This window comes from Mobula hypostoma, chromosome 9, assembly GCF_963921235.1.
Source record: "Mobula hypostoma chromosome 9, sMobHyp1.1, whole genome shotgun sequence".
In the NCBI taxonomy this organism is placed as follows: Eukaryota; Metazoa; Chordata; class Chondrichthyes; order Myliobatiformes; family Myliobatidae; genus Mobula; species Mobula hypostoma.
In genome coordinates, this window is record NC_086105.1 from 135,366,130 (window position 1) to 135,380,534 (window position 14,405).

Genomic DNA, 14,405 nt, shown 5'->3' on the forward strand with positions numbered 1-14,405 from the left:
GAGTCGACTGGGGTGATATACTGCGTCCGGTGCTCCCGATGTGGCCTTTTATATATTGGTGAGACCCGACGCAGACTGGGAGACCGCTTTGCTGAACATCTACGCTCTGTCCGCCAGAGAAAGCAGGATCTCCCAGTGGCCACACATTTTAATTCCACATCCCATTCCCATTCTGACATGTCTATCCACGGCCTCCTCTACTGTAAAGATGAAGCCACACTCAGGTTGGAGGAACAACACCTTATATTCCGTCTGGGTAGCCTCCAACCTGATGGCATGAACATTGACTTCTCTAACTTCCGCTAGGCCCCACCTCCCCCTCGTACCCCAGCTGTTACTCATTTTTATGCACACATTCTTTCTCTCACTCTCCTTTTTCTCCCTCTGTCCCTCTGAATATACCTCTTGCCCATCCTCTGGGTCACCCTCCCCCCCCCCCCCGTCTTTCTTCCCGGACCTCCTGTCCCATGATCCTCTCGTATCCCCTTTTGCCTATCACCCGTCCAGCTCTCGGCTCTATCCCTCCCCCTCCTGTCTTCTCCTATCATTTTGCAACTCCCCCTCCCCCTCCAGCTTTCAAATCCCTTACTCACTCTTCCTTCAGTTAGTCCTGACGAAAGGTCTCGGCCTGAAACGTCGACTGCGCCTCTTCCTACAGATGCTGCTTGGCCTGCTGCGTTCACCAGCAACTTTGATGTATGTTACCTTATTCTATATTATGCTTTTACAATTCTATGTTCGCTCAGCGCTTACAAATTATAAGACCATAAGATATAGGAGTGGAATTAGGCCATTCGGCCCATCAACTCTGCTCCTCCATTTCTTCATGGCTGATCAATTTCCCTCTCAGCCCCAATGTCCCTCCTTCTTTCCGTATCCTTTCATGCCCTGACTAAGTAAGAATTTTATCAGCCTGTGTCTTAAATATACCCAATGACATGGCCTCCACAGCTGCCTGTGACAATGCATTCCACAGACTCATCACTCTCTGGCTAAAGAAATTCCTTCTATCTCCATTCTAAAAGGATGCCCCTCCATTCAGAGGCTGTGTCCTCTAGACTTAGAACTTGCCCACTGTAGGAAACATCCTCTCCACATCCACTCTATCAAGGCCTTTCAACATTCAATAGGTTTCAATGAGGTCACCCCTCTTTTTTCTGATTCCAGTGAGTAGAGGCCCAGCGCTGTGAAACACTCTTCATATGACAAGCCTTTCAATCCCGGAATCATTTTCATGAACCTCCTCGAGCCCTCTCCAATGTTAGCACATCCTTTCTTAGTTAGGGGCATAAAACTGACCAGAATTCTCAAAGTGAGGCCTCATCAGTGCTTTTTAAACTCTCAACATTACATCCTTGCTTTTATATTCTAGTTCTCAACTAGTAATGATATTAATGACACACTAACAAATGTTTGCTAATCCTTCAATTTACTGAAATGTTAGCCTTTACTAAAATACATTATATTTTACCACAGGAGTTTCTTCTAAAGCAGACATGGAATCTAGCAGCTCATCCAGGTCCTCTCCTATTTTGTCTCCATCAGTAAAATCTAAGCATGACTCAGACAGTGGATAAGGTACCCCTCCTCCATTCATCAGTGTAGCAGTGGAAGGGTTGTTTCTCTCGGACAGATGTACAGGAGGCGACGTAGAATTAGGAACAATTAGAACTGGTGCTGATTCACGTGCTGTTTGAGGGGTTTCATCCGAAGAGACAGATACACAAACTGGAGATTCAAGACTTAATCCTGGAAAATCTACAAGAGAGGATGCAACATTAGCAACAAAGATTTAACATTGGAAAAAGTTTTTGTTAATACTGAAAGGGAAAACATTTCATGTGCATTTTACTACATATTAGCAACCTCTGTGTATCACTCTTATATGCAATACGATGTCAGAAGATAGCTTATACTTTATACTTTATTGTCGCCAAACAATTGATACTGGAACGTACAATCATCACAGTGATATTTGATTCTGTGCTTCCCACTCCCTGGATTACAAATATTAAATATTAAAAATAGTAAAAATTAGTAAATACCAATACCATGTACATATTACTGACGAGAAAACTCTACTACTCCCAAACCTCTGCAGAGTTTATAGGAATATAAAATTAAAATTCATTTTACCTGTTTCAATATCTTCAACTGAACCTGAACCATTACTGGGCTATGGAGAAAATAGAGATTAAAATGTTATTTAATGTTTAAGAGGCGCTTACACACACACACAGACAGGGGTATGGATTACCTGCACATGTACAGTTTAAATTGGCATCATGGTGAGTGTAGATATTATGGGGTATTTTCAGAAACCAATACAAATTTAAATCCACAAACGTGGGGCAGCATGGTGTAGCGTATTGGCTAGCACAATGCTTTACAGCAGTGGTCCCCAACCTCCGGGCCGCGGACCAATACCGGGATACGTAGAATGCAGCAGTGCAGCGGTAGCCGGAGTGCACCCAGCACATCGTTAAGAAAAAAGCCAAAATAAACAAGCTAATTAATTAGGTGCCGCCCGGCACATAAATGTCGGCCCAGATCAGAGGCGACGTTGGGGATCACTGCTCTACAGTACAGATGACATGGGTTCCATTCCCACCGGAGTTAGTACGTTCTCCCTGTGACCGCGTGGACTTCCTCTGGGTGCTCTAGTTCCCTCTCACAGTCCAAGGACTTAGCAGTACATAGGTTAATTGGTCACAGTAAATTGTACCATTAGGCTAAGATTAAATCAGGTGAATACTGGGCGACACAGCTCGAAGGGCTAAAGTAAAAATAAAATCTAATACCAAACTATTATGATAACTATGTAAAAATAAACTTTCCAATTTAGAATAGCAAACTTTACAGATTTAGTTGAGGAACTCTGTACCTGTTATTAATCAGGCAATTGTCACAAGTAAGATGTTAACATCTAAAATCTTTGAGAAATCATCAAGAAGAAAAAAAATCAAGAGCTTGAAAGTTAACATACACTAATGAAGCAGGTAAAGCCAAAATATGCCGACATACTGTACCTCCTGCACAATTAACACATACAAGGGAGAAAATTAAGCAGCCTAAAAGAATACCCTTACTTGTTTAGAAGATTCAGCAGAAGTAATGGAACTGACAGCAATTAATGGAGGCTGCAAGAAAAAGACAATCATTCAATTAATTATGAGTCCAAAAGATTTGAACTGGAAAATAGATGAAAATAAAAGTATAAAGTGCATTCACCTGAGCTCGAACATATGCTTTCCGAATTTTTAATCCTAATTTCTGAGCCAACTCTTGGGTTAATTTTATTACAACATCGTCCTGAAATATAATTGTAAACATATTTTTAGTTTTGTATTTAAAGGCAGGACTGTTACCAAAAGACTGATGGTTCTATATTGATCAATAAAAATTGTACAACTGCTAGAAATTCAGGTAGATCAGGCAGAACAACACACAAAATGCTGCAGCAACTTAGCAGGTCAGGTCCGGATGAAGGGTCTCAGCCCAAATCATCAACTGTTTATACCCCTCCATAGATGCTGCATGACCTGCTGAGTTCCTCCAGCATTTTGTGTGTGTTGCTCTGGATATCTGCAGGATCTCTCGTGTTTATGATCAGGTAGTACCGGTGGTGGAAGAAACAAAGTGAAATGTTTTAGGTTTAGTACCTTCCATCAGGACTAACTTTTATGTTGCAGAGGAGGAGGAAGAGTGGAGAAAACAAAGAGAGTGTCTGTGATAGAGATCTCAAAAGATACTGAATAGACAAGCACCCGCTGTGCTGATGCTGGTTGATGTGGGATTGCAAAAGTCTGCTCTTCACGGGTAAGGCTGCTCCCAGCACAATCCTCAGACAGTTGACGCAAACAACACATTTCACTGTATGTTTCAAAGTACAAGTGACAAATAAAGCTCATCTTTTTTTTAATCTTTCTGGAGGAGATGATAAAGAACAAAGAGAAAAAGTGCTGGACAGCAGAAGGACAAACAGAACGCTCAAAATTTGAAATAATACTTCATGGGCCAGGCAGCATCAGAGGAGAGAGAAAAGCTGAGTTAACATTACAGGTCTTTCATCATACTGGCCAGTAGTGATACAAACTCAAAGTGATTATCTAAAATTGTTGAGAGTTGCATCTTGTCAATTGAACACAAGAAACTATTGCTTGCATTTACATTGGGCTTTATTGGGATGGTACAGAGGCCAGAGATGGGTGGAAAAAGTGCAAGTGGAATGAAGAATTAAAATCACAGCAAATTAGTTGAACTGAGCTGTTGTGCAAGTAGTCATCCAATCTGTGTTTGGGTTACCATTGAAAAGACGACATTATGAGCACACTAGATTGAAGACAATTGTTGTTGCATCTGGAGGGAGTGCTTGCATACCTTGAGAATGGAAGCTGTAAAAAGGGCAGGTGTTGCATCTCCTGCACTTGCATGGAAATGTGCTCTGAGAAATGGAGAGGATACTAATGAAGACAGAAGATTGAACCAAGTAGCTTATCGAGGAACTAGCTACTTCAGAATGTTGAATGCATTTTATACACTTTATCGTTTTAAAATTTGACTGATACCTTATGAAGGACTAGATGGAGGGTAAGACCTTCAATCAACCAATAGAAAACTAAAACACGAGGAAATCTGCAGATGCTGGAATTTCAAGCAACACACATAAAAGTTGCTGGTGGACGCAGCAGGCCGGCAGCATCTCTAGGAAGAGGTACAGTCGACGTTTCGGGCCGAGACCCTTCGTCAGGACTAACTGAAGGACGAGTTAGTAAGATATTCGAAAGTGGGAGGGGGAGGGGGAGATCCAAAATGATAGGAGAAGACAGGAGGGGGAGGAATGGAGCCATGAGCTGGATAGTTGATTGGCAAAAGGGATATGAGAGGATCATGGGACAAGAGGCCTAGGGAGAAAGAAAAGGAGGAGGGGGAGAAAAATCCCAGAGGATGGGCAAGGGGTATAGTCAGAGGGACAGAGGGAGAAAAAGGAGAGAGAGAAAAAGAATGTGTGTATATAAATAAATAACAGATGGGGTACGAGGGGGAGGTGGGGCATTAGCGGAAGTTTGAGAAGTCAATGTTCATGCCATCAGGTTGGAGGCTACCCAGACGGAATATAAGGTGTTGTTCCTCCAACCTGAGTGTGGCTTCATCTTTACAGTAGAGGAGGCCGTGGATAGACATATCAGAATGGGAATGGGATGTGGAATTAAAATGTGTGGCCGCTATTTCTGTTTGCTTTTTCGGGAAAAGTAAAATAACACATTGCTTAGAAAACTTCCTATTGCTGTCAGCCAGTGAGGGTGATGAATTAAACACTTGTCAGATGTTAAACTGAAAAGCTAGCTCTTCAATTCATTCTGAGTACTAAAATAATTACAATGTGGGCAAGTGTTCATACAACCTAGTTAATAAAATGCAAAAATGAAGCATGCGAAAATTACATCATAAGGGAATGAAGAAAAAATCTGTGAACATATCAGTGAAGTGAAAGTACACTCAGTGGCCACTTTATAAGATACACCTGTACACTTGGTTATTAATAAAAGTATCGAATCAGCCAATCATGTGGCAGCAGCTCAATGCATAAAATCATGCATCAAGAGGTTCAGTTGGGAAAAAAATCTTATCTAAGTAATTTTGACTGTGGCGTGATTGTTAATGTAATAAAGGGTGGTTCGAGTATCTCAGAAACTGCTGCTCTCCTGGGATTTTCACATACAGTAGTCTCCAGAGCTTAGAGAATGGTGCAAAGAACAAAAAAAAATCCAGTGAGAGGCAATTCTGTGGGCGAAAATGCCTTGTTAATGGGTGAAGACAGAGGAGAATGGTCAGAATGATTCAAATTCACAGGAAGGTGACAGTAACTCAAATAATCACAAGAAAGGAAGATCTCCCAGTGGCCACACGTTTTAATTCCACATCCCATTCCCATTCTGATATGTCTATCCACGGCCTCCTCTACTGTCAAGATGAAGCCACACTCAGGTTGGAGGAACAACACCTTATATTCCGTCTGGGTAGCCTCCAACCTGATGGCATGAATATTGACTTCTCTAACTTCCGTTAATGCCTCTCTTCCCCTTCAAACCCCATCCCTTATTTGTTTATTTAATTTTTTAAAATATATTTTTTATTTTCCCCCCTTTTTTTCCCCCCTCTCTCTCTTTTCTCTCCCTCTGTCCCTCTCACTATAACTCTTTGCCTGCACTTCACCCTCCGGGCTCCCCTCCTCCCTTCTCTCTCCCCAGGCTTCCCATCCCATGATCCTCTCCCTTCTCCAGCCTGGTATCCCTTTTGCCAATCAACTTTCCAGCTCCTAGATCCATCCCTCCCCCTCCTGTCTTCTCCTATCATTTCGGATCTCCCCCTCCCCCTCCCACTTTCAAATCTCTTACTATCTCTTCTTTCAGTTAGTCCTGACAAAGGGTCCAGGCCCAAAACGTCGACTGCACCTCTTCCTAGAGATGCTGCCTGGCCTGGTGCGTTCACCAGCATTTTGTGTGTGTTACCACCCACTGTAACTGGACCTTGGACTTCTTGATGCAAAGACCCCAGTCAATCCGAATTGGCAGCAACATCTCAAGCTCCATCACGCTGAGCACTGGTACCCCCAGGGCCGCGTGCTCAATCTGTGTGCTGTTCATGTTGCTGACTCATGACTGCACTGCCAGATCCAGCTAAAGATGATTCAACGGTGGTTGGCCTCATCAGCAACAATAATAGAGAGGAGGTATGGAGACTTGTCAACTGGTGTGAGAACCAACCTGAGTCTCAATATGGACAAAAGAGATGATCGTGGACTTTAGGAAGACGCAAGTCATGCACATCAATGGCTCTGCCATGGAGAGACAGAAGAGTACCAAGTTCCTTGCTGTGCACATAATGAACAATCTAACTTGGATCTACATTACCTCTTCATTAGTCAACGTGGCATAGCAGCGGCTACACTTTCTGAGGAGATTGAGGCATACAAGGCTCCCCACCCCCATTCAACAACTTTCTACAGGAGCACCATCGAGGGTGTCCTGTCTGGCTGCATCATTGTATGGTACAGAAGTTGCAAGGCATTGAAGCTCAAGACCCTACAGAGGATAGTAAAAACTACCGAGAGGATCACTGGGGTTTCCCCTCGACCCCTACTTGTGACATTTACTGGGAGCGTTATAGGTAGGTCAACGGCAGACGCAATCTCAATGGCTCTCCACAAGGCTTTAGACCACCTGGACAACACAAACACCTACGTCAGGATGCTGTTCATCGACTACAGCTCAGCATTTAATACCATCATTCCCACAATCCTGATTGAGAAGTTGGAGAACCTGGGCCTCTGTACCTCCTTGGATCTTTGACTTCCTAACCAAAAGACCACAATCTGTGCGGATCGGTGATAACATATCCTCCTCGCTGACGATCAACATTGGCGCACCTCAGGGGTGTGTGCTTAGCCCACTGCTCCAGTCTCTAGATACACATGACTGTGTGGCTAGGCATAGCTCAAATACCATCTATAGATTTGCTGATGATATAACCATTGTTGGTAGAATCTCAGGTGGTGACGAGAGGGTGTACAAAAGTGAGATATGCCAACTAGTGGAGTGGTGCCACAGCAATAACCTGGCACTCAACGTCAGTAAGATGAAAGAGCTGATTGTGGACTTCAGGAAGGGTAAGACGAAGGAACACATACCAATCCTCATAGAAGGATTAGAAGTGGAGAGAGTGAGCAGTTTCAAGTTCCTGGGTGTCAAGATCTCCGAGGATCTAACCTGGTCCCAACACATTGATGTAGTTATAAAAAAGGCAAGACAGCGGCTATACTTTATTAGGAGTTTGAAGAGATTTGGCATGTCAACAAATACACTCAAAAACTTCTATAGTTGTACCGTGGAGAGCATTCTGACAGGCTGCATCACTGTTTGGTATGGAGGGGCTGCTGCACAGGACCGAAAGAAGCTGCAGAATGTTGTAAATCTAGTCTGCTCCATCTTGGGTACTATCCTACCAAGTACCCAGGACATCTTCAAGGAGCGGTGTCTCAGAAAGGCAGCGTCCATTATAAAGGACCTCCAGCACCCAGGGCATGCCTTTTTCTTACTGTTACCATCAGGTAGGAGGTACAGAAGCCTGAAGGCACACACACAGTGATTCAGGAACAGCTTATTTCCCTCTGCCATCCGATTCCTAAATGGACGTTGAATCTTCGGACACTGTATGTTTTTTAAATATACAGTGTTACTGTTTTTGCACACTTTTAATATATTCAAAATACATATACTGTAAATGATTTACTTATTTATTATTATTATTTTTGCTTCATTTTTTTTTCTCTGCTGGATTATGTATTGCATTGAACTGCTGCTGCTAAGTTAACAAATTTCACGTCGCATGCCAGTGATAATAGACCTCATTCTGAAAGGCCCAAAGCATTGTAGAGGATCCCTACCACCAATCCCACAATCTCTTAGACCCACTACCATCAGGAAAGAGCTACAGGAGCAACAGGAGGTAAGACCGCCAGACTAGATAGCAGCTCCCTCCCCCAGGCTGTGAGACCCTTCAATCACCGAGGTCTCACCATTTGGACAACTAACTGTTTACTATTGACCTGTGCTGGACACTTCGCATGCATTTTGAATTATACAGTGGATTCAAGTGAATTGGTCCATCGATTAATTGGAGCAGCCACTCATTTGGGACAACTCTTAAAGAATAAAGACTAATTAAGAAAATAGTAGGTATTCCCTTTGCTTATTTGGGACAATATGCCATTAATTGGGAGAGGAGACTGTTGCTGAACAGTTTCTAACTAGTGTCAGTTGCATGAACTTGTGTGGGCATTAGACACTACACAGTGCTTAAAGTGAACTGTTTGTGTTTGGGGGGGAGAAAAAAAATCAGTGATTTTTGTCACTGATAATTGGCAAGAAATAAGCAGGAAGACAATTCAGAACTGTTTTGCTCACTGCAGTTTCAACCATTCAGGCTTGGAGATGCCAGAAATAGCTGGGAGTAAAAATAAAATGATTTCATTACTTTAAGTTAGAAACTACAAATAATGTGAAGGTATTGACAATCATCTTGAATGTTACAATGAAAACAACAATTTGGAGGATACAATTATTGAAAACTTGCATGAAGGCAGTCCATTATCTGCACGAGGTGTCTGCACTAATGTTGCTCATTTACAGTCAATCAAAGAACATGGCAGCATGTTGGTTGTCTGTCATATCCAACAATGACAGTGAAAAAGTGGAAAAATTGTTGTACTGCTTCAGTTCCACCCTCTCAACCTCAAAAGTTCAGGTCCAGTGGCACAAGTAGTCATCACAAACTGGGGCCTTCCCTGTCGCAGTGGATAACCATGACTTCGTCTGTGCCTTATCATGCACTTCGCTCTCCATGAGGTGCTGAAGAACTGTCTTCTTGGCCAGTGGATCTCACTGTTGATCTCACCCACCCAGTCCACCAGAGCTGACTTCACATGCTAGAACAGATATTTTCCTACTTCACCAAGATATGAAGCCCACCTGATTTAGCCTGCCTGTCAAAGCAGCGTACTGGTGTGTGGCTGCTGTAGCATTCAAACAACTACTTGAAGCTATAGGTGAGAGCTGAGGGTCTGGTAGAGACCAAAGGTGAGTGAGCTGCCCCAGAATGTGCATGACAAATCCCTTCACTAGAGGGGCTACCCCTCCCTCGGCACCCCATACTCGACAGCTTACACCTGAATTCCTCCGTTGATAGCTATTAGGAACTAATAGACAGTTTTATAGTACTGTAGTATGATTAGTATAATTTTCATTTCAATAGATACTGCCTGAGTTATTGAATTCCTTCAGCACTGTGTGTGTTGCACTGGATTTCCTGCATCTGCAGAGTCTCTTGTGCTAATGATTTTCTGCTCCACTGCAAAAGTTTCTTTGGGTGATGCCTGAAGAAGTTTAAATAGTCTCTTCGACGGGAATTCCATGAGATCCTCTCTTTCTGCTCCTCCTCTGATCTCTGCTGTCCTCCCGACTCTTCGACCAAGTACTCAGACTCGCTACCACAGCTGTGCATCTATTCTGGGAACTTGTCTTCACTGCCACCTTATTCCACGTGGCTTGCAGCTGTGTTTCCAGGCCTCCCAGTCCGGACCCACTGAGGATTCCAGGTACCTACGCTCAACTGACGGCTTTCCCTGCCACTTCTCCCTCCGCAGTCTACATGTCACCCTCTCCTCTATGTGGAGATATCTGGCGGCCCTACCTCAGTCTCTGCCACAGCTCTGGGCCCCTCTCTCCTCTGCCTGTCATGGAGCTCTCCAACATTTCATCCTCTGCCGCATCCATGACTTCGATCCGCCAGTTCTTCGCCAACACGTTATTCTATGGCCTCCTCTTTTGCCATGATGAGGCCACTCTCAGGGTGGAGGAGCAAAATGTCATATTCCATCCACGTAGCTTCCAATCTAAGCGCATGAACACAGATTTCTCCTTCCTGTAATTATTTCCCCCCCCCACTTCCTTTTCTACTCTTCCCCACACTGGTCTCTTACCTCTTCTCCTCACTGCCTAAGGCCTCCCCCAGAGCCCCTCCTTCTTCCCTTCCTCCCATAGTCCACTCTATCAGATTCCTTGCTCTCCGGCCCTTTACCTTTACCACTCACGTGGTTTCACCTATCACCTTCCAGCCAATCCTCTTTCCCTCCAAACCGCCCACCCCCCCACAGATTTTTATTCTGGCATCTTTCCCCTTCCTTTCCAGTCCTGAACAAGGGTCTCGGCCTGAATAGTTGACTTTATTCATTTCGATAGATGTTGCCTCACCTGCTGAGTTCCTCCAGCATTTTCTGTGTGTTGCTTTGAATTTCCAGCACCTGCAGAATCTGTTGTGTTTAGAATTGGTGGTGTTCTAATTTGTTCTGTATTTCATTTAAATACATAATTTGTTATTGAGTTAAATGGTAGTTTATCTTTTTTATACATTACTTCCATGAAATTTAAAATTATGAGGGGGATTGATAGAGTTGACGTGGTTAGACTTTTTCCATTGAGAGTGGGGGAGTTTCAAACAAGAGGGCATGGGTTGAGAGTTAGAGGACAAAAGTTTAGGGATAACATGAGGGGGAACTTCTTTACTCAGAGAGTGCTAACTGTGTGGAATGAGCTTCTAGCAGAAGTGGTTGAGGCAGGTTCGATGTTGTCGTTTAAAGTTAAATTGGATAGACACGGACAGGAAAGGAATGGAGGGTTATGGGCTGAGTGCAGGTCGGTGGGACTAGGATAGGGTAAGAGTTCGGCACGGACTAGAAGGGCCGAGATGGCCTGTTTCCGTGCTGTAATTGTTATATGGTTATATGGAAACTTTGGCTAATTGAGGCAGCCGCTTAATTGGGCCAAAATATTAATTGCGTCCCAATTAACCAGCATTCACCATATTTTCTTATCATAATTTATAGTATATTTTATGTATTGCACTGTACTGCTGCTGCAAAAAATAAATACATTTCATGACAGGTGTGAGTGATGATAAACCCAATTCTGATATGGGTCTCTATTGTGGACTCAGAATGGGAAGGGTGCAAGGAGTGGAGAATCGTGGTTGGGAAAAAAGGGAGAGGGGGGAGAGCGGGAAGCACCAGAGAGACATTTTGTGATGGTCAATAAACCAATTGTTTGGAATCAAATGACCTTGCCTGGTGTCTCAGGGCTGGGTGTGTCTGCACCTGCCCCGGAACCTTCTCTACTACCTGTTCCATACCCCTCCCATGGTGCTCCATTCTCAACATTCCCAACATCCTTTGCTCCCACCAGATTTACAAACTTGTTCTCCACTCCACACTTGTACTGTGCAAAAGACTTAAGCACTCTAGCTCTATATATGTGACTAAGACTTAAGCACAATACTGTAGGTTCCATCCTGACCCTGGGTTCTGTCTGAAGTTTGCAAATTCTTCAAGGATGTATTGGGGAGATTGACAGATGAGCCCATTGATGTAACACGTGGAGTACGCCAGTGATCAGTTTTCGGCAAGCAATTGTTCACTGTTTACATTAACTACTGGAATGAAAGATGTGGATGTGAGTTTTCCAAATTTGCCAGTGATATGAAAAGAAGGGCATGTTGTGATCAGGATACTGTAATCCTGTAATGGGATCTAGATAGAACAAGTTAGTGGGCAGAAGACTGACAAATAGAGTTTAATGTGAGCATGTGTGAGGTCAACAGAAATCAAAAGGCAGATTATTATCTAAATGGAGAAATACTGCCAAGTTGGTGAAGTACAGAGGAGTCCACGTGCTCTTCTGCATCGCAAAAAGCCAGCAGGTAGGTCCACCAAGCAGTTAAGGCGGCAAATGGCATTTTGAACTGCATTACAAAAAGATTAGTTTTTAAAAATAGGAAGGCTTTGATACAACTGTACAGGCCTCACATGGAATACTGCATATAGGTTTGGTCCACTTACTTACACAAAGATATACAGTAGTAACACTAAAGGCAGTACAAAGGAGATTCACCCAGCTCATTTCTGGGATGGGACGGATGCAATACCATAAGAGACTAAATAGTTTGGGTTAGGATTCCTCAGAGTTTAGAAGGTTGAAAGATGACCTTATTCAAACATATAGAACACTACGAAGGCTTGATAGGGTTGATAATTGGAATGTTTTTGCAAGTATAAGAATCTTAAACAAAGGGACAAGCTAAGGGTCTGGTCATTTAAAAGTGAGGTTTGTAGAAATTTCTTCTAGCGGAAGGTGTGTGTAATGCTGGAATTCCCTGCTGCAGCATTTCGTGAAAGCTAAATTGTTAGAGCTACTTAAAGTGGAGGTCGATAAGTATGTGACAAATAGGGGGATAGAGCCATGAAGAGAAATGGCATTGAGAAGAGCATAGATGAGTTATGAACACTGGATGATTGGGAAAGCATGAAGGGCCTGATTGCTATTTTCTTGTGTTAAGTTCCTGTTACAATGTGGATTTCTCTTGAGTGTTCCCAGTTTCTCCCACATCTGAAAAATGACCCCCAAAATAGGTCGACACCAGGAGAATTAGAAACATAGAAACATAGAAAATAGGTGCAGGAGTAGGCCATTTGGCCCTTCGAGCCTGCACCGCCATTTATTATGATCATGGCTGATCATCCAACTCAGAACCCCGCCCCAGCCTTCCCTCCATACCCCCTAACCCCCATAGCCACAAGGGCCATATCTAACTCCCTCTTAAATATAGCCAATGAACTGGCCTCAACAGTTTCCTGTGGCAGAGAATTCCACAGATTCACCACTCTCTGTGTGAAGAAGTTTTTCCTAATCTCGGTCCTAAAAGGCTTCCCCTCTATCCTCAAACTGTGACCCCTCGTTCTGGACTTCCCCAACATCGGGAACAATCTTCCTGCATCTAGCCTGTCCAATCCCTTTAGGATCTTATACGTTTCAATCAGATCCCCCCTCAATCTTCTAAATTCCAACGAGTACAAGCCCAATTCATCCAGTCTTTCTTCATATGAAAGTCCCGCCATCCCAGGAATCAATCTGGTGAACCTTCTTTGTACTCCCTCTATGGCAAAGATGTCTTTCCTCAGATTAGGGGACCAAAACTGCACACAATACTCCAGGTGTGGTCTCACCAAGGCCTTGTACAACTGCAGTAGTACCTCCCTGCTCCTGTACTTGAATCCTCTCGCTATAAATGCCAGCATACCATTCGCCTTTTTCACCGCCTGCTGTACCTGCATGCCCACTTTCAATGACTGGTGTATAATGACACCCAGGTCTCGTTGCACCTCCCCTTTTCCTAATCGGCCACCATTCAGATAATAATCTGTTTTCCTATTTTTGCCACCAAAGTGGATAACTTCACATTTATCCACATTAAGTTGCATCTGCCATGAATTTGCCTACTCACCCAACCTATCCAAGTCACCCTGCATCCTCTTAGCATCCTCCTCACTGCTAACACTGCCACCCAGCTTCGTGTCATCCGCAAACTTGGAGATGCTGCATTTAATTCCCTCATCCAAGTCATTAATATATATTGTAAACAACTGGGGTCCCAGCACTGAGCCTTGCGGTACCCCACTAGTCACCGCCTGCCATTCTGAAAAGGTCCCGTTTATTCCCACTCTTTGCTTCCTGTCTGCTAACCAATTCTCCACCCACACCAATACCTTACCCCCAATACCGTGTGCTTTAAGTTTGCACACTAATCTCCTGTGTGGGACCTTGTCAAAAGCCTTTTGAAAATCCAAATATACCACATCCACTGGTTCTCCCCTATCCACTCTACTAGTTACATCCTCAAAAAATTCTATGAGATTCATCAGACATGATTTTCCTTTCACAAATCCATGCTGACTTTGTCCGATCGTTTCACCGCTTTCCAAATGTGCTGTTATCACATCCTTGATAACTGACTCC

The 14,405-nt window shown here is 43.6% G+C and overlaps 1 protein-coding gene across 2 annotated transcripts in view; it reads right to left on the reverse strand.

The window, feature by feature from the left end:
* Positions 1–14,405, reverse strand: part of zc3h7a (zinc finger CCCH-type containing 7A) — a 106,448-nt gene that overhangs the window by 40,597 nt on the left and 51,446 nt on the right. For both annotated transcript variants that reach the window (XM_063059237.1, XM_063059238.1), the window contains exons 7-10: positions 3,232–3,312; positions 3,090–3,140; positions 2,137–2,176; positions 1,472–1,758 (exon numbers count right to left, since the gene is read on the reverse strand). In XM_063059237.1, coding sequence (XP_062915307.1) covers positions 1,472–1,758; positions 2,137–2,176; positions 3,090–3,140; positions 3,232–3,312 — 459 coding nt within the window. The remainder of the gene's footprint in view (positions 1–1,471; positions 1,759–2,136; positions 2,177–3,089; positions 3,141–3,231; positions 3,313–14,405) is intronic.